General features: G+C 35.6%; 1 protein-coding gene across 2 annotated transcripts in view; it reads right to left on the reverse strand.

Annotated features, from left to right (window-relative positions):
* Positions 1–22381, reverse strand: part of LIPI (lipase I) — a 108781-nt gene that overhangs the window by 32729 nt on the left and 53671 nt on the right. Inside the window, exons 8-9 of one of the 2 annotated variants that reach the window (XM_031005260.3) lie at positions 17198–17309; positions 9228–9404 (exon numbers count right to left, since the gene is read on the reverse strand). The exons of the other annotated variant lie outside the window; for it this stretch is intronic. Of the exons in view, the coding sequence (XP_030861120.2) occupies positions 9228–9404; positions 17198–17309 (289 nt within the window). The remainder of the gene's footprint in view (positions 1–9227; positions 9405–17197; positions 17310–22381) is intronic. 2 annotated transcript variants of the gene reach the window in all.

Here is a 22381-nt window from a genome sequence, read left to right on the forward strand (position 1 = left end):
CCCCCATTCCCAGGAGTGGCGGCATGGTGCAGAGACCCTCTCTGGGTACTAGGGGAAGGAGAACACAGCAATTGAGAGGCATTGAATTCTGTGCTGTTCTGTTAGAGCAAAAGGAAAAACCAGACCAAACTCAGTTGACACCAGCCCACGGAGGGAGTATTTAAACCAGGCCTTGCCAGAGGGGAATCAGCAATCCCAGTGGTCTAAACTTTAGTGTCAAGAAATCTCACCACTGAGGCCCAAAGTACTCTTTGCCTCTAAGTAAACATGAAAGGCAGTCTAGGCCTTCAGGACTGCAACTTGTAGGCGAGTCCTAGGGCTGAACTAGGCCCAGAGGCAATAGATTGAGGGGCCATGTCACATACTGAGATATCAGTTAGGGAAGTTAAGGGAGTTCTGGCATTACCCCTTCCCTAACCTCAGGCTGCACAACTCGTGGCTCCAAAAAAAGACCCCTTCTTCCCACTTGAAGGAAGGAGAGGTAAAGATGGGGAGGACTTTGTCGCATCTAGCATAGCAGCTCAGCCACAACACGATAAGGCAACAGTCAGAGTCCTAAGGCCCTGTCTCCCCCGTTCCAGGCTCTAGCTCCTAGAAAACATTTCTAGACATGCCCTGGCCCAGAAGGAACCCCACTGCCTTTGAGGAAAGAACCCAGTCCTGACAGCATTCATCACCTGCTAACTGAAGAGCCCTTGGGCCCTGAATAACCAGCAGCAGGTACTACATAACCCAGGTACTACATGGAGGGCCTTGGCGAGCCTCAGAGATTTGCTGGCTTCAGGGACAAAACTGCTACAGGAGGGTAGAGCACCAAGTGGGCTCATGGGGTTCACAATTCCAGGACTTGATTCTTGGATGGCATTTCTGGACCTGCCCTGATCCAGAGGGAGCCCACTGCCCTAAATGGTGAGTCCCAGGCTAGTTAGCATTCACCACCAGCTGACTTAAGAGAAATTGGGACTTAAGGGAAAATCACTGGTAGTCTGGCAGTACTTCTTCTATCCAAGGGTGGTGGTGCCTATGGGGTGAGGCTCTCCTGTCTTTGGAAAGGGGACGGAAGAGGGGGAATGACTGTGTCTTGTAATTTGAGTGCCAGCTCAACTGCAATACAGTAGAATACCGGGTAGACTTCTAAGGTTTTTGACTGTAGTCGCTGACTCCTGGACAGTACTTCTGGATCTACTCAGGGCCTGGGGGACCTCACCACCCTAAAAGGAAAAACACAGGTCTGAATGGCTTGGCCACCTGCTGATTGTAGAACACCAGGGCCTTGAGTGAACATAGGCAGTTTCCAGGGAGGGGTTACAGTAGGTCTTGGGCAAGACCCAGTGCTGTACTGGCTTCAGGTCTGACCCAACACAGCCATAGCGGTGGTGGCCACAGGTGTGCTTGTGTCACTCCACCCCCAGATTTAGGTGGCTCAGAGCAGAGACAGACTCTATATGTATGGGAAAATATAAGGAAAGAGAACAAGAGTCTCTGCTGTAATCCAGATAATTCTCCTGGATCTTGTCCAAGACCATCAAGGTGGCACCTCTATGAGTCTCCCAGAACCACAGCATTACTGGGCCTGGGGTGCTCCCTAAAGCAGGAACAGCTTAGATCACAACACTCAAGTTGTGACCCAAGTGCTTTAAAATGTCTGGAATGCTCTCCTAAGAAGGATGACCAGAAATAATCCCAGAAAGTGAGGACTACAATAAACACCTAACTCTTCAATACTCAGACACCGAAGAACATCTACTGGCATCAACACCATCCAGGAAAACATGACATCAACAAAGGAACTAAATAAGGCACCAGTAAACAATCCTGGAGAAACAGAACTATGTGACCTTTTAGACAAAAAATTCAAAATAGCAGTGTTGAGGAAACTAAAAGGAATTCAAAATAACACAGAGAAGGAATTCAGAATTCTATCAGATAAATTTAACAAAGAGATTGAAATAATTAAAAAGAATCAAGCAGAAACTCTGGAGCTAAAAAATGCAGTTGGCACACTAACAAAAGCATCACAGTCCTTTAATAGCAGAATGGATATAGCAGAAAGAAGAATTAGTGAACTTAAAGACAGGCTATTTGAAAATACAGTCAGAAGAGAAAAAAGAATATAAAGCAAGGTAGCATGCTTACAGGATCTAGAAAATAGCCTTAAAAGGGGAAATACAAGATTTATTCACATGAAAAAGGAGGTAGAGAAAGAGATAGGGGTAGAAAGTTTTATTCAAAGGGATAATAACTGATCCAAGATAATAACAAATAACAGGGATAATACCCAAACCTAGAGAAAGATATCAATATCCAAGTATAAGAAAGTTATAGAATATCAAACAGATTTAATTGAAAGACTACCTTGAGGCATTTAATAATCAAACTCCCAAAGGTCAAGGATAAAAAAAGGGTCCTAAGAGCAGCAAAAGAAACAAATAAAATGTTATGGAGCTCCAGTACTCCTGGCGCCAGACTTTCAGTGGAAACCCTGTAGGCCAGGAGAGAGTGGCATGACATATTTAAAGTGCTGAAGGAAAAAAATAAGTTTACCGTAGAGTAGTATATCCAGGGAAAATATTTTTCAAGCATGAAGAAGAAATAAAGACTTTCCCAGAAAAACAAAAGCTGAGGGATTTCATTGATACCAGACCGTATTGATTACAATGTTCACCATTGAGGTTTTGGGCACACTAATAGCCCAGACTTCACCACTCCACAATATATTCATGTGAGAAATCTGCACCTGAACCCCCTAAACATAGATAAAAAATAAAAATAAAGATTAAAAAATTAAAAAAGATTTCAGGACAAGTAATATAACTGGATAGATAGATAGATAGATAGATAGATAGATAGATAGATAGATAGATAGAATAAAGATTTCAGGACAAATAATATAACTGTATATTGGCTGTCTGAGTTTATTCTCTAAATTAAAGACAGCTTTTTGGCTGTTCTTCAGTGAATAAGTGCTCTCATTTATCTAAAGAACAGCATAATATTTTTAAAAGAATCTGGAAATGGTTGAACTAAATCCAATTAAGCTGAATAACTAGAGGAGTTAAAACAAGTGTGCAAGGCACTCAGACTAAAGCTGCAAAATTTTGGTATCCATATAAATTTTATTAATTTTTTTATCAAGGTATTTTTATAAGAAAAAGTCATTTAATTTTCTCCAATTATGGAATACTTATATGTTTACTATATATTTGGAAAAAATTGTCCCTAGCCATTATTATGTTGTGATAGTTCTGCAATTTTAATGATTACATAACATTTAATATTACAGCTATTCCATAATCAATGTATAAATTACCCTATTATTGAGCAGTCGATTTATTTATAATTTTTAGCATTGTTAATCAAATTGTAAATGTCTTCTATAGAAATACATACGTGCATTTTAGATCTTTCATTTTATTTATTTAACAAACATTTACATAACACTTATATGCCAGGCAATATATTACATTCTTTATAAATATTACATTATTTAATCTTCTTAACAATTCTGCAAAATAGACTATAACTATTCCCATTTTACAGGTAAGGAAAATGAGGCTCAGAAAAGTTAATCATATTTTCAAGGTGATAAAGCTAGTAATTAGCTGAACTGAAATTCGAACCAGGATACTCTGGCTCCAAAGCTGACACTCTCAAATGTTACTTTCTGCTATGTCTCTGAAGTATAAATTCTAGAAGAGGATAGGGCCAGAAGTATTAACACTTGGGGATTATTAGAGTATTTTATTCACTTATTTCCAAATTGTATACTATACCCAGTGTACAATTTATTAGTGTATTTTTTTATTAGTGGGGATTATTAATGTATTTTATTCACTTATTTCCAGTATATGTATACAATTTTACATACCTACAATTGGTGAAACAAGATGGCAATTTCAGTATAACTTCAACAATATACTTTTTTTACAATTTGGGAAGAGATATATTATGTCTCATAGCCTTCAATTGGGTTTAAGCATTTAAAAACATGTCTATTAATCATTTTTTCTTTCTTTTTAAAATTGTTCCATGCCAATGTATTTATTTCTGCATTTATTCATTCAACAACTATTCCTTTAGTGCCCAATATGTACCAGGCACAGTTCAAGGCACTTGAAATAAGTCTTTGAAGAAAATACATAGACTCAACATCCTCAAGAAGCTTATCTTCTACTTGCAGAGATACAAACAATAAACAGCAAACATAAGTACAGAGGACAGTATAGATAACTCCTACGAGAACAACAAAAAATTCCAGGTAAGAGGATTGAGAATGGAAGAGCTGCTGCTCACAACTGTAAACAGGATGATAAAAGTAGGCTTCATTGAGAAAATGGCATTTGAGCAAAAGCTTGGAGGTGAGAAAGTTAGCCATCGGCACTTCAAGGGGAAGAAATTTCTAGGCAGAGGGAACATCCAGTACAAAGGTTCTAAGGAGGATCCTACCTGGTGTGTCCAAGGAACAGCAAAGAAGGCTGTCAGGATATAGCTAAGTGTACAGGTACAGTAGTCAAGGCGTTGAGATTGGGAGGTATGAGGCAGTGGAGATACTAGGTAGGTCATGTGGAGTTTGTAAGCTATTGTGAAGACTTTGGCTTTTATATGAAGTGTGAAGGCAAGACTTTTGAGATTGTTGAGCAGAGGTGTGACATAACCCACTTTTAAAAGGGTTACTCTGGACAACAAATTATAGGACACAAAGCTAAAAGCAAGAGAACACTTAAGAGGCTATTTTAAGAATTCAAGGAGAGATGATAAAACTTAGTGAGTTTGTAGCAGTACAGGTGGTAAAAAATTCTGGATATTTTCAGAAGGTAGGAACAAAGAGATTTCATGATTGGATGATGAGTGAGAAGAAAAAGACTAGTCTATGATGAACCCAGGTTTCTTGGCTTAAACAACTGGAAGGATATTTCTTTCCATGTTTCAACTAGAATGTATTTTAAAAATATTTTTGTAAAAGTTATTTATATATAAATAATTTAAATCCATCTATGTCATATACATTACAAAAGTTTTCTCAGTTTACTTTTGTTAATTTTGTTTGTGACATACAGTTTTAATTTTGTATATTTGTAGGCAACCGTAATATTTTTCTTTCAGTTTCCTGTTTTGGCTTTCATTATTGTGCAAATATAAACATTTGCCTAGATTTTCCTCCATTTTTTTGTTTATCAGTATACATTTAATACTTTACCATATCTAGAATTAATCTTGATATATGACATATCAAAGTCTTTTTCACTTGTCATTTATTCCAGCATCATTTTCTGTAATGCTCTTCTTATCATCTATAAAATTCTATTTTGGAATTTTCCATTTATTCCATTATAGTCTTCCTCAAGTATCAAATATCTTTATTGTTGTTTTGGAATATTACTGTTTCATAAAGCTGTGAACACTACATTCATTATTCAGTCTGTTCGGCTCATCTTATTATTTGTAATTCCAAGTTGATTAGGAACAACCAAGCAACATCTACCTTAGATTTTGATTGGAGTCATGTTAATCTTGTAGGTGCATTTAACAAGAATGGCTATTGCTATAACATTGAATCTTCTACTCCGTTGATAATTTTTTGAATATTTGCAGAATTCTCTTCATCATCAAAGTTTTAAAATATAATTTATAAGAATGGGTCTAAATGTTTGTTCTTTTCGTTCTTTTAGTTCCTGGTTTTCAGTTCATCCTTTCCATTTGAGATCTGTATCTTCTTTTCCTCAGTTGAAGGGGAATTTTTTTTATTACATCTGCAGTTAGTTCTTCTGCTGTGTCTCCTCTTCAGCAACATTAGGTATCCAAAATATTGCATTTCAGTTATTTCACCCTAAGACCCTATTTTCTCTATTTTTATATCTCCTTATTCTATAAGTCATCAATAAATATATTTTCTACATTATTGGTCAAATCTATTATTTACTATTTTAATGTTGATACCAAATAACTTTAGTTTTTTTTTTTTTTAACTCAGCCAACCTTCTTTTAACTTCAATCAGTTGTCCCATCATCTCACTCTTCACTCGTTCTTACATGGATTTTTGTTTTCTTAAATACCATTGAGAACATTGAGCAATGCTTTATGGAACTTTCTTCTGTTTCCTGTTATACATCTTTTAAAAAGTCAACCTTATTTCTAAATCTTGATTGTTATACCTTTTCTTCTTGCATTGATATGCTGCATTAGGCCTCATTTTGTTGTTGTTTTGTTGTGTTTTTCCTGTCCACTTCTGCTTAAATGACGAAAGTGGTAGCTGCCCTGGCATTTGCCCATGTACACAGAGGGTGGATTGTCCTTGGTTCTTTTTACTGTCCACATGAATGGAACTAAATTTCTGTTTCTCATCTTGAGCTTATGTGTTGTTTTATATGCAAATATTCTAGCTAAATTTCTGATGTCTGGCCAAGATTTACATTGTGTGCTGCCTCTCGACTGAGGAGGAAATTCTCTTGTATTTATGATACCACAGGGAGAAAACTTCATCCCTGGATAATATAAATTCTTTAAATTTAAATCCCAGGAAGAAAGCATGCACTACAACTTCTAGACATCTCTATTTATACTCCAACTTTACATTTAGAAAGTATTAATAAGGCAACAAGGGGACAGCAACCCCTGTTACAATGATGCAAAACTCCTGGCCCCTTTACAGCCTAGCCTCAGTGGACTACAAATATAATTTCTATTCTTATGTTTAGCGGAGGCTTTGCATCTTCAAAATAATAGTCGGGGGTTGGGGAACTAGGGGAGGGATAGCATTAGGAGAAATACCTAATGTAGATGACAGGTTGATGGGTGCCGCAAACCACCATCGTACATGTATACCTATGTAACAAACCTGCACATTCTGCACATGTATCCCAAAACTTAAAGTATAATTAAAAAATAGAATAAATTGAAATAACATTGAATAAATAAATGAATACATAAACTAACCTAAAGGAAATAAACAAAAATGTCAGCATATTAGGTCAATGGCTTAATTATAGATTATAATAATTATGTATTATATAAGTATATTTATAGATTATAGATAATAGATTATATATATATATATTTTGAGACAGTGTCCTGCTCTGTTGCTCAGGCTGGAGTGCAGTGGCACAATTATGGCTCACTGCAGCCTTGACCTCCAGGCTCAAGTGATTTTCCCACCTCAGCCTCCTTAGCAGCTGGGACTACAGGCACACACCATCGTGCATGGCTAATTTTTTAAATTTTTTGTAGAGATAGGATTTTGCCTTGTTGCCCAGGCTGGTCTCAAACTCTTGGCCTCAAGTGATCCTCCCGACTTGGCCTCCGAAAATGCTGGGATTACAGGCGTGAGCCACCACTGTTGGCCAATTTGTATACTTATAATTTAGATTTTATATTTATACTATAATTAGTATATTAACTTACACTTATATTTGATAAATGTTTTAATATCTATCAACTCAATTATTTGCATTATCTGTCCTAGGAAGTACTTTCCTGACATCAAGTTCCCTAAGATGTGAACTTTAATCAGCATGCTACTTGAATTTTAATCAGAATCATAGAGTAAAAATTGCCCTGGAAGAGTGTTTTACAGAAACTCTAGAAAAACCCAGCGAAATATGCCTACTCCACAATTGTATTTGCTGTTCTAATGACCAGATAATGGAATCCCCAAATACAGTAGCCCTTTACCATTAAAAGTATTAGATGTTTTGGAAAAGAGAGAGTGATGAGAAGCAAAAATAACAATAATAATAACAGATACAGAGATTAGTTGAAGATTGAAAATCTTACAGCTCTAGTCCTTCAAGGCATGATCCCTCCCCACTATACACTTTCATAGGGAATGATATTGCTAATGTTCCTGCCGAAAATGTTCAGATATTTTGGCGTTTTCAAAGGCAAGGAACAATACAATTACTCCTAGATTTTTGCCATTATAGCGACATCTGATTTATTGACTTTTCAGTAACTAAATAATATCACACCAAAAGTTATAAAATGACTTCCCAACTCTCGTCTGTTGATATAGACCCCAACTAAATGTATATTATTATCATTTATTATTTTTATTTTTACTCTCCACAGGTTCTTGTGTACTATGTTCAACATTGACAAGAAGATAATTAGGAAATAAATATATATAAATACAGGAACACAAAGAGAAATAAAGAGGAAGCACCACAGTCAACTAAAAAAGAGAGATTCCCAGCAACCTACACACCCATTTGTATAGGCTCTCAGCTGATGCTTAGTGTTTGGACAACTCATACATGCAGATTGACAGATGACCAACTTATAAAAGAGATTTTTAATAATTCTTAATAATTTTAATTTAATAATTTAATTCTTAAGAATTTTAATAATTCTTAATGATTTCACAGGGTGTTGTCAATGGAACAATGTCAATGTACAGCAAACATGTACATCTATACCATGTGGAACAAGGATAGTGGGAAAACCTCTGATTGTGAGGACGTAGAACTGAGAAGAGCATATGAAATGTCATAAAAAAAACACTTCTGGAGCATGTCGTCTTCAAGAAAATGGTGCCCAGACAGTCAGGATTGTGTTACATTTTAATAGGAATGGTGATATTTGTGATATACTGACAAACCAAGAGAGGTGACTATAAAACTGCAATGTAAAGTGTCAGCTTCTCCTCACACCTTTATAGTAGACATCTGAGAACCTCACTCCTGTCAGCGTATTCTTGGGGTTGAATCTCAAGTGATCCATAGGATCTTAGATACAGCAGATGAAAATAGGCTTTTCTGTCTTCCTAAGTAAACAGCAATGAAGTTGAGAGAAAGAAGATATTCCTGGAAGTCATGATAAAGTCTATCTTCTGTGACCATATGTTTCCTTAGAGAGTTTTAGACATTGACGCTCATCTAAAAAATTGTGGAAAAGGACTCTCCACCAGTCTGTTAATATGTATGTATATGAAAGAAATTACTGGTAAACTTCTAAGGCAGGCATTGGTGTTACTTTTTTTTATCTTTATTGTGTCTGTGAAATGATTGTGTGTATTTTTTCTTTGATTAGACAATGACATTCCCAAATAAATTTTATTAAAGCCAAAAAAAATCTTTATACCTTTTTGAGATTCTAATATTTATGTAAAATATAGTCTGAAATGCACAATAAACAGATATTTGAATACATGAATTTTTAAACCATTACTTAACAAACCAATATTTTCAAGTTTAAAAGATAACATGTTGAAATCAAAATTTAATTTTCTTACCTTTCTGGATATGTAAGTGATTTTAACATGAGACTCTGGATCTTGTATGTGCATGTGGAACACTGCAGATTTGAGCTCTGGAAATATGTCAAACCAATGCTTGAAATATTTACAAAGTCATTGTAAAATTGAGCAAGAATCTTGACTTCTTGAAGTTTATAAAATGGTTTGTTCTTTCTAGAGAGAAAATTTGATACACTCAGCATATTAATAATTTGAAACATAATTCAATTCTAAAATCAATATAATCCTAATAAGGGAGGCCACAGAGAACAATATTATAGGGAAAAGGCCAAACAAAATATTATTGCAGTATTTATTAAAATAATTAAAACCGTAATTTATAACAGAACAAAATAATAAATGCAAAATAATAATAAATGCATTCCCTCATAGAACTATTTTGAAAATGCTTCTTTTGGGAAAAAGTGACATGTCTTTCTGAGTAGATGTCTAGATTGTACATTTGACTAGAATTAGAGAAGTCATCCTATATGTGTTTTTTATACCCTTTAACAACTATCACAGTTCCTTAAATAGACTAGATGCTTAAGGGGTAACTTAAAAATATTTTATCAAATATTTTTGACCTAGAGCAATAACTTATAAAGGCCTGAGATTCAAAACAGAAATACAGTGTTTAATAAGTACAATTTTCTGTGCATTTACAATGTAATTAAGCTTTACATGCTTAACCTCATTTAACTACCTGAAAAACTCCTTTTATTAGGTACTATGAGTATTACCATTTTACAGATAAGAAAACTGAGCATCAGAGCATATAAATGTCTTTCCCAAAGCCACACAGCTAATAATGCTCCTCACTGCTCTGCTCAATTTCTCATCCCTAGGTGCCAGAAATGTGGGTCCCTGGAGTCATTTATCTCAACCTGGGCTTTCATGACCCCAAGAGGAACTCCAGCTACTCTATTGCACTTTTTCTCACTAGAAAAAACTGATGGCAAAGAGGAGAAAGGGAAGGAGAAGGAGGAAGAAGAGGTGTAGGAGGAAGAGATGAAGGAAGAGAAAGGAAAGTAGAAGGCGGAGGTGGAGGAGAAGAAGGAGGAGAAAGGGAAGGGACTGAGAAGAGGACAGAAGTGAAGGGAAAAAAGTTTTTTTAAAAAATCAGTTCAAAGAAGTTTCTCTTTTGAGCCAACAACAACTTGGTTAATCAAAGGTGACAATCACACAGAGAACAGCTGAAGAGTAACTAGTAGGGCACCCAGCACTCCCTGCCGTCTCATATTTTTTCCTGCTCTCTTTTTGATTCCTTCCAGCAGTTAGACACCAAAAAAAGGACACGATCATTCCGCTCAAAGTCCATTTCTGCTACCTCCTGGCAGGGTTACCACCTTCTTTTTCACAGACTATAATGTCATTAGATATATCACTAATGTCTTTCCATGAACACATCCAAATTTTTCAGCGATAATTCAAATTCAACATATCCAGATAGGAATGTGTTATCTTTCCATACAAACTCACAGCCACACCAGTGGTTTCAATTACCAACAGTTTGCTCATGACTACAAAATCTCTACCTTCAGCTAAGGCCTGTATGCTAAGTTTTAGTTACATGTATCCACTGTCATTCACTGTGTCCATGTGGATATCTTAAGGATGCCTGAAGCTCACTAGGTTCAAATCTAAATGACTCATCTTCTCCAACACTTTCTCCAACCAAAAAAAAAAAATACTAAAACTAAAACTTACATTGTCTCAGAGTATTAAATGGCACCACCACCTATTACCCAAGTCAAATAACTAGGATTCACCCTTGATAGTGCCCTTCTTTCAACCTCCACATTCAATCTATCAGAAATTTCTACTGACTTTACCTCTGAAATATCAAAACTGATTTGAATCCCTCATTTTTCCATTTCAACTGTAAACCTTCAAACCCAGGACACCATTGTGTCATGTCTATATTCCTGCAACAGCATCTTGCTTTGCATCTCTCCAATCCACTGTGGTTAAATTGTTTTTCCAAAAGAAAAATCCAACTGTGGCCTCAACCTGACTGCCACAAGTAAAATACTTCGGTGGTTTTCATGTGCCCAGTGAATAAAATATAAATTCTGGAACATGGCCTATGAGTTCTAATTTCTATAATATATCTAAGTGTTCTCTAGATTTCTCCTCTCTTTCTTACTTTCCCAGTCTCTATTTTTTTTTTTTTTTTTTTTTTTTTTTTTTTTTTTTTTTTTTTTGAGATGGAGTCTCGCTCTGTCACCCAGGCTGGAGTGCAGTGGTGCAATCTCGGCTCACTGAAACCTCCATCTCCCAGGTTCAAGTGATTCTCCTGCCTCAGCCTCCTGAGCAGCTGGGACTACAGGCACACGCCACCACACCCAGCTAATTTTTGTATTTTTAGTACAGACAGGGTTTCACCATATTGGCCAGGCTGGCCTCGAACTCCTGACCTTGTGATCCACCCACCTTGGACTACCACAGTGCTGAGATTACAAGCGTGAGCCACCATGCCCAGCCCCAGCCTTTATTCTTAAACACACTAAACTGCCTTCAGCTCCTGAAGTGGGTCATGCTTCTCTATGCTTCAGATTTTCTGTATTTATTGGTCCTTCTGCCTGGAATGCAGTAGGGCAATGACTCCTGTTCACCATTTAAGACTCGACTAATATAAGCATCAATAGAGAAACTTTTAGTCACCCCACTAATTGACATCCCCTATTTTAATTTTCTGTATACATTATGATTTATGTCAAGACTTTTTATATGAACAGATTTTACTTATATAATTTTATAATTATTTGACTATCCTTATATGTCTCATTATGCTACAAGCTTAATGAAGGTAAGACCATGACTGATTTTCTCACCACAGTATCCCCAGCACTTAACACAGTGCCTGGCTCCGTGTAGATACTCATTAAAAATTGTTTGAATAGTAGAATGATGGACATCATCGTTTTATTTTTATTATTAATTTAAAATCTATCTGCTATAGACATCTAATTTATATAAGAGCAGACATTTAATTTGTCCAGAATTGTATCCGCTATTCCTAGCACAGATCCGGGTCTATAGAAGAACTCAATAATTTGTAATGAATGGATTAAATTGGACTCTCTCCATGTATCTTTTAGCTCAGTATAATAGCATTGTACTTTTTAAATAGTCACGAAGCTCAAAACTTGAAGTCACTCTAGATTGGTTTCTTTCCTTAACGTTCACTTATTCAATTAACCATGCAAACACACAACACATCTATTCTAAAGCCCCAAAACCTCTGGAGTCTCCCTTACCCTGTTTTTTTGTTCCCACTGATTTGGATCCAGGCTCACGTTATCTTTCATATGAATTATCACAGTAACTACTTCTGTAGCCTCCTATCTCATGTCTTGCTCCGTCTAATCTCTCCATTACTCATATGTCTGGGCCATCTTTCTATCCTGAATATCCAATATTGATATTTCCCATTTAACATCCTATATTGGCATATTAATATATCTGGTCCAATGAATCATTAGTAGTATAGAAAAAATAACATTCAGTATAAAAATCAGGATGCAGAACACATTTCAATCAGATCCTAATTTTGCTAAATAAAAAAGTCATATGTCTGCACATAGGGGCATGTACAAGAAGGAGGAAGGGGAAGAATGATTATAAACCAAATGCAAAGTGTAGGTATTCCTGGATGGTATAATTATAGGTGATCCCTATTTTCTATTATATAATATTATACATTTTTTACAGTGAGTAAATATTCCTGTTTCCATTTTAAAAAGGAAAATAAAAGATCATTTAAAATTCTTTGACTCCTGTGCCATCTTAAAGACAATTAAAATCCCAAAACATAATTAAATGTATACTCATGTGCTGCACAATGATTTTTTTGTCCACAAAGGACTGAATATATGACAGTGGTCCCGTAAGATTATGACACTATATTTTCACTGTACCTTTTTCTTTGCTTAGATGTTTTTACATAAACAAATATTTACCATTGTGTTACAGTTGCCTCCAGTATTCAATACTGTAGCATGCTGTACAGGTTTGTAACTTACTGCTTCTAGGTTATAAACCTATGCTACACTCCGTATAGCCTACATGTGTAGCAGGCTATACCATCTAAGTTTGGACTCTATAATGTCCAAGCAATGACAGAATCACCTAAATATGCATTTCTCAGAGGATATTCCCATTGTTAAATGATGAATGACTGTATTAGCAAATAATTATTAACAGAAAAACAGTAAACCCATTAGCCAAGATTAGGTGGACAGATTATAACACATGTGTATATGTTCCCGTATTTTATATTCCTTCACAACAATGCACTAACTAATCCAAGTATCTGAATAAAATTAATCACTATTTCATGCTGTTCCACATAGAATATAATGTTTGTAAATTAACTCAAGACCAACAGTTTCTTTGCCTTCTGAACAAATTTGAAACATCTGTTCTAGGCCTGTGTTTATGTGCAATTTTTGAATTTAGATACTGTATTAGTCTGTTCTCATGTGGCTATGGAGAAATACCCAAGACTTGGTAATTTATAAAGAAAAGAGGTTCAACTGACTCAACAGGTCTGCATTGCTGAGGAGGCCTCAGGAAACTTACAAACATGGCAGAAGGGAAAGCAACATGACCTACTTCATATGGTGGCAGGAGAGAGAAGAATGAGAATCGAGCAAATAGAGAAGCCCCATATAAAACCATCAGATCTCTTGAGAACTTACTCACTATCAAGAGAATAATATGGGGGAAACCACCCCTGTGATTCAACTATCTCCACCTGGTCCCGCCCTTGACAGGTGGGGATTATTACAATTCAAGGTGAGACTTCGGTAGGAACACAGAGTTAAACCAAATCATTCCACCCCTGGCCTTCCCAAATCTCATGTTCTCACATTTCAAAACACAATTATGCCCTTCCAACAGTCCCCCAAAGTCTTAACTCATTCCAATATTCACCCAAAAGTCCAAGTCCAAAGTCTCATTTGAGACAAGGTTAGTCCCTTCCACCTATGAGCCTGTAAAATCAAAAGCAAGTTAGTTACTTCCTAGATACAATGGGGGTACAAGCATTGGGTAAATACACCCATTCCAAATGAGAGCAATTGGCCAAAACAAGGGGGCTACAGGCCCCATCCAAGTCTGAAATCCAATAGGGCAGTCATTTAACCCTAAAGTTCCAAAATGATCCCCTTTAACTCATGTCTCACATTCAGGACACGCTGATGCAAGAGGTGAGCTCCCATAGCTTTGGGCAGCTCCACCCCTGTGGCTTTGCAGGGTACGGCCCCTCTTCCAGCTGCTTTCATGGCTAGCGTTGGGTGTCTGCAGGTTTTCCAGGTGCATGGTGCAAGCTGTCAGTGGATCTACCAATCTAGAGTCTGGAGGAATGTAGCCTTTTTTTCACAGCTCCACGAGGCAGTGCCCCAGTGGGAACTCTGTATAGGGCTCCAATCCCACATTTCCTTTCCACACTGCCCTAGCAGAGGTTCTCCATGAAGGCTGTGCCCCTGCACCAGATTTCCACTTGGAGCTCCAGGCATTTCCACACACCCTCTGAAATCTAGGTGGAGGTTCCCAAACCTCAATTCTTGTCTTCTGCAACCTACAGAACCAACAAGAATAGTATGGGGGAAACCACTCCCATGATTCAATTATCTCAACCTGGTCCAATCCTTGACACGTGGGGATTACTACAATTCAAGGTGAGATTTGGGTGGGGACAAACAGCCAAACCATATCAGGTACTCTCCTATCTCTAGGTTTTTGATACATGCTTTCTGTTCCCTGACTGTATTGCCTTGCTTTCAAATACTTCCTTGATTCTTCTCTGGGCTCCAACAGTACATTAAGTGATCTTCTTTTATAAAACATTTTACTAAAAGCTACAATTATGCATGAGTCTCCAGTATTCTGTGAGTTTCTTGAGAACAAAATACTGTCTGTGTCAGTTTGGATCCCCATTATTTTGAGAAATGCCTGAATAAGTTTGATGCTGAATAATTTGAATAAGCAATTAAATCAATTTAATAGCCAAAAATCCTGTTTTTGATAAGAATAAATAATAGATCATGTGTGAATGTATATGTATATACATACATAAATACAATTGTAAGCAATTCAAAGTCATGAACAATTATGGAATAATATTAGTTATTATTTTAGAACATTCAGTGTTCAAAATTAGGTGAAAAGGGCCGAAAAGTTTCTCTCAATAAAAGATGGGTCTTGACGAAAGTCAAGAATTTGGATTGGAATTTTTGTTTAATTTCTTTTATCTTCTTTGGGTGACTGAAGGTTAGTTTAAAAAGGGAAAGGAAAACGGATAATTGTTACTCTTTCACTACCAGTTCTATACAACTGTTAAATCATCTGCAATGTCTTTATTAACTTTAAGAAAATTACATTTATACAATCTAATATTAAACATATGTTTATCCAAAATTTTAAACATTTTGCTGGACTTGTAACCCAGGGTACTATCTCTAAGGATAGTCATGGCATCCCTTGATGGAATGGTTTTTATGTTACTTCAGTACACAGGTATTTTATATTTTCATTATGGTGAACTTATCATTATTTGCTTTGTGGATTCCAATGTTTGAAAGGTTTACCTACTATTATGAGCTATGGCTACTTTTTATATTTTAATATCGTTTCAGATTTTACCTGTGCTAATAATACTGTAACATTAAATACTTTCACTGCCATTGTTTGTGAATGTGCAAATGAATAAGTAGTCAGGGACTTTCTCCTGGCTCACAGAGTTTAGATGTCACTATGTACTCAGGTCCAAGGTCCATCGCACACTAATTTAGTTAATTAGTTAATTTATGTACTGTAACTACCTATACTGTGACAGCAGTAAATGTTGGAAATACCAACCATGCTTCCTGAAACCCTAATGTGTTCAATAACCAGTCAAAACTTAAGCCAAATTGCTCTGTCTATCCACAACAAAATACACTTTTATATTTCTTTTAATCACTAGATATGGTGCCTGTGAGCCTTTTGAAAATCGTTTCATCATTTAATGGCTAGTTAGAAGTCTAGCACAGCAGGTTGGAAACCACAACTATATGGTAGTGTGCCCGTTTATATCATTCTTTTATTTAAGAAAAAAATAATTTTCTAGTTTAAGAGTTTATTAAACACAGAAATATATATTCAACAAGCTCAAGCCAAGAGCATTCTTTTATATAATTATATAACCTTAAAATATGTATACACACTTGCACATACGTATGTACATACATAAAAAGTTAAATAAAAGATTGAGAAAAAAACAAAACCCTCCCCTATTGTTTGGGAGCCTTGTAGGTGGGAATAGTTCTCTGAAACACTAAAATTGTGTCACTCTATTTAAAGAAGTCACTAAACGTTTATTCACATCACTGTGAACATGATATTAACTGAAAACTGGAGGGAATTAGAAGGCAATATGGTTAGGAAAAACACTCCAATGAGAGTCATAAGAGAAAGACACAAAGTCGTCTTTTACTCTTTAACTTATTTTATTTATTTATTTATTTGAGATGGAGTCTTGCTCTGTCACCCAGGCTGGAGGGCAGTGGTGCAATCTCAGCTCACTGCAACCTCCACCTCCTGGGTTCAAGCAATTCTCTTGCCTCAGCCTCCTGAGTAGCTGGGACTACAGGCACGTGCCACCATGCCCAGCTAATTTTCTGAATTTTTAGTAGAGACAGGGTTTCACCATGTTAGCCAGGATGGTCTCCATCTCCTGATACTCTTAGAACTTTTAAAGTCACTAGTTGTTTAGAGTAAGGGAGCCTCTTTAATATATGTTATCTTTCTCTGTAAAATAAAGGAATTAGAATATAACATATGAGATCCTTTTAATATTTACCATTTTAAGACTCTCTAGATTAAAAATACACTACACTATTTAAATTATCTGTTGGATGGGATACTGAAGAAAGCAAACATTGAATATATGAGAGAAGAAAATAGTAAATTTTACTTACTCATAAAGCCTTGGCTCTTCAATCATTCCAAGCTGATTTAATAATTTAAATGAAAATGATCCATCCATCATAGTTTTATCTGGAACAATTATACTGAGAACAAAATAATAGGCTACAAAATAAAAATATAGAATGCAACTCACATTATTTTTTAATTTTTGGTTTTGGTACATATTCAGATATATATATGTGTATGTATAGATAGATATGTAATCTAGGCTCATATTACATATGCAAATAATATTATTGAGAGGACTAATTTGGTAAATGGGTAATATATTTTACCTTTTGTTTGTCAATTTTTGACTACTCTTAAACATGAGAGATGAAAAAGCCTGCCAGCCAGTAATGGGTATGGTGAAGTATTGAACAAATGGCTCCTAAATACTGGCTTGTCTGAAAAACAAAACTTCTCAGAAATTAGGCCAATTAAGCAACTTTTACTTTTCAATAGCAGATCTAAGGTGAATATGGTAAGATTTCTTAATTATCTGATTAATAGTACCAGCTATTGCTTGCCAAACGTAAGTCCTAATTTCACTGGCTGTTCAAGAATGACTGTGAATATATATATAAGGTAAGGTCATAGCAGTTCTTATTCAAATTACCTTTACTAAACTTTGGTAGAGTATATCTTTCACAGGAAAGGATGCTGAACTCACTTCTGTATATTGCCAGGCCTGTACAGGAAATTTTGACTACAGGAGTTATCCCAAGTTTTGTGCACCCCCCTTCTAGAACAGAACAGATTTATAATTGGATTTTCCCCATTTCTGACACAAGAGGTATAAGGAAACACTTCTCACTTTGAAGTTACTTCACAGCCTTAGGCAAAGTACTTTGATTCACCTTGCCCATAAAAATGGGCATTCAGACTTGCTCAGATTATTTCTGACAGCATAGAATATTGAGATGTTACAGATTAAGCCACCCTCCCACTATAAGTACATGGAAATGCTAGGTGTACAATCCATGTTTCAATATGCAACCAAGCTCAGAAGAAGGAAGGGGAAGTGTCAGAAAGCAGAAACAAAGAGAAATTAAAGCCAAGGCCAGAAGAACTGAAGCCCTGGACCCCTCTGGGACTTCAGAGCCTGTTGTAGCATGAAGATGGAGGCTGAAGTGTCAACCTCCATGCAGGAACAGGAGACATGATGCTAAAGGACAAAGCTGAAATGGAGGTCCCTGCACAGAGCCATAAACCTCATAATTGAAATTCCCTGACCCATCATTGAAAGAGGAACTAGGAAAATTCTTCCTATTTTTTAAGTCTGGGTCTTACGTGAAAACGTAAATTGTTTCTTGAGATTAAATAAAACTCCAGAAAACATGAAATTTAAGTTTACACTATTTATATGTTGAAAGACCCCCACAAATTTACATTAAAATGCTTCAGGATTGTGGTAATATGGTTCTGAAAAAAGAAAATCTGACTTGCTCTGAAGGGGAACTTTGAAGAAGAGCTGATTTCTTAGAGTTTTCTATATCAAAGATAGACATGAATCTCTATTTTGAAGTAGCACAAATTTTTTTTTATTAATTTTTAACCCAGACTTGACAAACCATTGAGACTGGAAAATAACAATATAAAAAAATAAATCAATGAATACATTCAGTCTGATGAAATGATAGATTATCTTCATGGAAAAATTAGATTGAAGATAAATGAAAAAAAACTGTATCTGAAAACAAGAGAATTCGTATTTTCAATGTGCTGAGCATATAAACTTTCAATAAGAATTCTGTCCTAAACTATCTTTTCATTTCTGACTGAGGGAAGGATAAGGACATTTTCAGGAAAGACAAAAAAAGAAAAAGACTGAGAAAGACTACTGTTGAAAAGCTACTACTAGGATATACTTCAGCAAGAAAAACGTTAAAACCAGAAGGAAGGAGTTGAAGGAGGGGATAAGACAAAATGTAGAAAACTGAAATTGGTAAATATAAGGAAGTATTTGATGATACTATTTATAATTAATATGTATTATTAAATGAGAAATGGAAGTAAAATACTACAGGATATAATATTGAAGATAGAAAAGAAGAATAAAGATTCTAAGGCTCTCTGAGGCAACTTGTAGCTGTGACAGAGTCTGATAAAATAGTTTGTGAAGCAAGATCCATATTCATGTATAAATGCATAAAAAGCAAAAAAATAAGTTAGTCGCTGAGAAAATATGATGTCCCGAAAGTTTTATGCATCTAAAAATCACGGCCTTGGAATATCTAAAGCCAACACCTAAACAGGGGAACTGCCCGCTAAAATAAAAGTTTTAAATAGATCTCAGATTTTGACACAAGAGATACAATGTCCAAGATATGATCAAAAATTGCCCATAATACCAAGAAAAAAGAAAATCACAACATTGTTAAGAAAATTACCTGATGCTAACCCTGAGATAAATTAGATGCTGAGATTATCTGACATTTATTTTAAAGGAGCCATCATGATAATGATTCAAAGTTAACATGTCTCTTGAAAAAATGAGAAAAAATTAAAACCTTAGCAAAGAAAAAAAGTTGTAAAAGAAAAAATGAAATTACAGAAACAAAGGTGGCTCAATCGTGCAATGAATAGTGCATTGGACTTCCAAACTTACAGAAACAAAAAACACAATTGCAGATACAAAACCCACATGATATACTCAATAGTGAGTGGAGATAATAAAAGAAGAAGATCAGTGAACTTGAGGGCCAATCAATCTTAATGACAGAGAGAAAAAGATGGAGAAAAATAAATGAACAAAGCCTCAGGGATCTGTAGGACTATAACAAAAGATGTAATATTTCTGCTATTAGAGTGTCAGAAAGAGAAGAGAGTGTGGGGCTGTGACATGATGCCTGGAAACTTTCTAAATTTGGTGAAAAAAAATAAACACAGATTGAAAAAGCTAAGTGAACCTGAAATATAATAAACCTCATGAAATTCTAACCAAGAGACATCATAATAAAGCTGCAAAAGTGAAAACAAAGAAATAAAAGTCTTGAAAGCAGCCAGAAAGAAATGATGCATTACCTACAGGAGAACACCAATTTGAACCATAATGGATTTCACATCTGAAAGTCATGGAGGTCAAAAGAAAATATAACATTTTTCAAGTGCTGAAAGAAAATACTGCCAACCTCAAATCTTACATCCAACAAAACTGTCCTTTGAGAATGAAGGGGAAATAGAGACATTCTCAGACAAAGAAACAGTAAAAAAAATCTCACTAGCAGAATTATCCTTAGAGATTGTCAGAAGTAATTTCTTCATACAGAAAGGAATTAATGAAATAATCATGAATCATTATGAAGAAAGAATGAACAATGAGAAGAGAATAAATATGGGTACATACAATAGGTTATCTTTTTTCTCATTGATTTTGTAAATGTTAAGGACTGAAACAAAAATTTTTACACAATCTAATATTCAAAATCATGATAATTAAAAGTGGGGAATGTAAAGGGGCCTACATGGAAGTGAGGTTTCCACATTTTACTTGAAATGGTTAAATGTTGGAATCATTAAACAGTGATAAATAATGTATGCATATTGTAATTGTTGTAGGCCTCCCCAAATATATCCTTGTCCTAATCCCTGGAACCTACAAGTATGTTATCTTATATAGCAAAGGATAATTAAGATTGCAAATAAAATTAGAGTTGCTAACCAGCTGTTCTTAAAATAGCGACATTTTATTGAATTATCTAGGTGGACCCAATGTAATCAAAAGGGGCCTTAAAAGAAGAAGAGGAAGACAAAAGAGGAGAATCAGAAACAGAGATGTCGTGCAGAAAAAGGGTCAAAATGATATAATATGAAGACTCAGCCCACTAATGTGAATGAAAAGGCCACAAGCCAACGAATATGAACAATTTCTAGAGCTGGAAAAGTTAAGAAAGTATATTCTCCCCTGAGCCTCCAGAAAGGAATGCACCTGCTAACACCTTGACTTTAGCACAGTGACATCTGTATTAGACTTCTGGACTACCGAACTTTAAGATAATATATTTGTGTTGTTTTAAGCCACCAAATTTGTGGTAATTTGTTAGTGTAGTTATAGAAAATCAATATACATTTTGATACAAATAATGTGATATAGCTATAACAAACATATACAAGTGGAAAAGTGGCTTCTAAATTAGAAATGAGAAGAAGCTGGAAAAATTTTTAGGAACATAATAGGAAAACCTAGATTTCCTTGAATAAATTGTTAGTTTATTCAACTAACTAGAAATGTGCTAGTAAGGACACAGGAGGAAATAAGGAACATGGCAGAGAAAATACACATTACAAAAAGGCTGTTGGTGAGAAATATGGATGTCTAATGGGATGAATAAGGATGTTAATCTTGCCGTCATTGAGGACTCAAACGGAAATTAGAAATATATTATTGGAAACTGGTAGAAAAAGAATCCTCACTACATCGTGGCAGGTAGCTTAGTGGAATTATGTACTGCAATTTATGTGGAAAGCAGAAATTGTAAATGAAGAAATTGGAAATTTAACCAAGGGGATTTATGAGACAGGGGTTGAAAGTGTGGCCAGATTTCTCCTTGGTGCTCATCATGAATTGTTTGAGGAAAGACAGAAATTGAGATGAAACCGTTAAATTAAAAAGAATCCTGACTTGCTGATTTGGGAGATCCTCAGCCTAGCAAGTTTACTAAGATACCCATGTTAAGAAATTTATCAATGGGAAATGAAGCTCTAGAGAAAAAGCTGAGGGTGTAGCTGGCACAACCTTTTCCCTCAGAAAGATTTTAAAAATCAGAGCACTGAGTCACACAAAAGGGTCTTTGAAAATATTAAGCACATGACTCACAGATTCCTTTAGCCATCTTGGCAGAGGCCAATAACAGAGGCAGGATCGTCTAGAAAAAATATGGAGGAGTCTCTTTTTTGGTAGAATGACTCTCTGTGACACATACGGAGATCCACCAGGCTTTGGAGAACGTTATAGTGGTATAAATAGTGCCAACTTGGACTAAAAGCAACAGAGTATAAAATGAGAAAAAGTTTTGAGGCCTGGAAAATGTCTACAAACAAGAAACAAGATGAAAAAACTACTCAGATGCAAATATATGCTACCATTTCTACATTTAAAGAAGAAGGGGGTGAAAGAGAGAGAGAAGGACTCTAAGAGACCAACATGCGAAGCCATGAACCCAGGGAGCAGAGCCATGAACCACAGAGAATTA

The sequence above is a fragment of the Gorilla gorilla genome, chromosome 22 (assembly GCF_029281585.2).
Source record: "Gorilla gorilla gorilla isolate KB3781 chromosome 22, NHGRI_mGorGor1-v2.1_pri, whole genome shotgun sequence".
Taxonomy (NCBI): domain Eukaryota; kingdom Metazoa; phylum Chordata; class Mammalia; order Primates; family Hominidae; genus Gorilla; species Gorilla gorilla.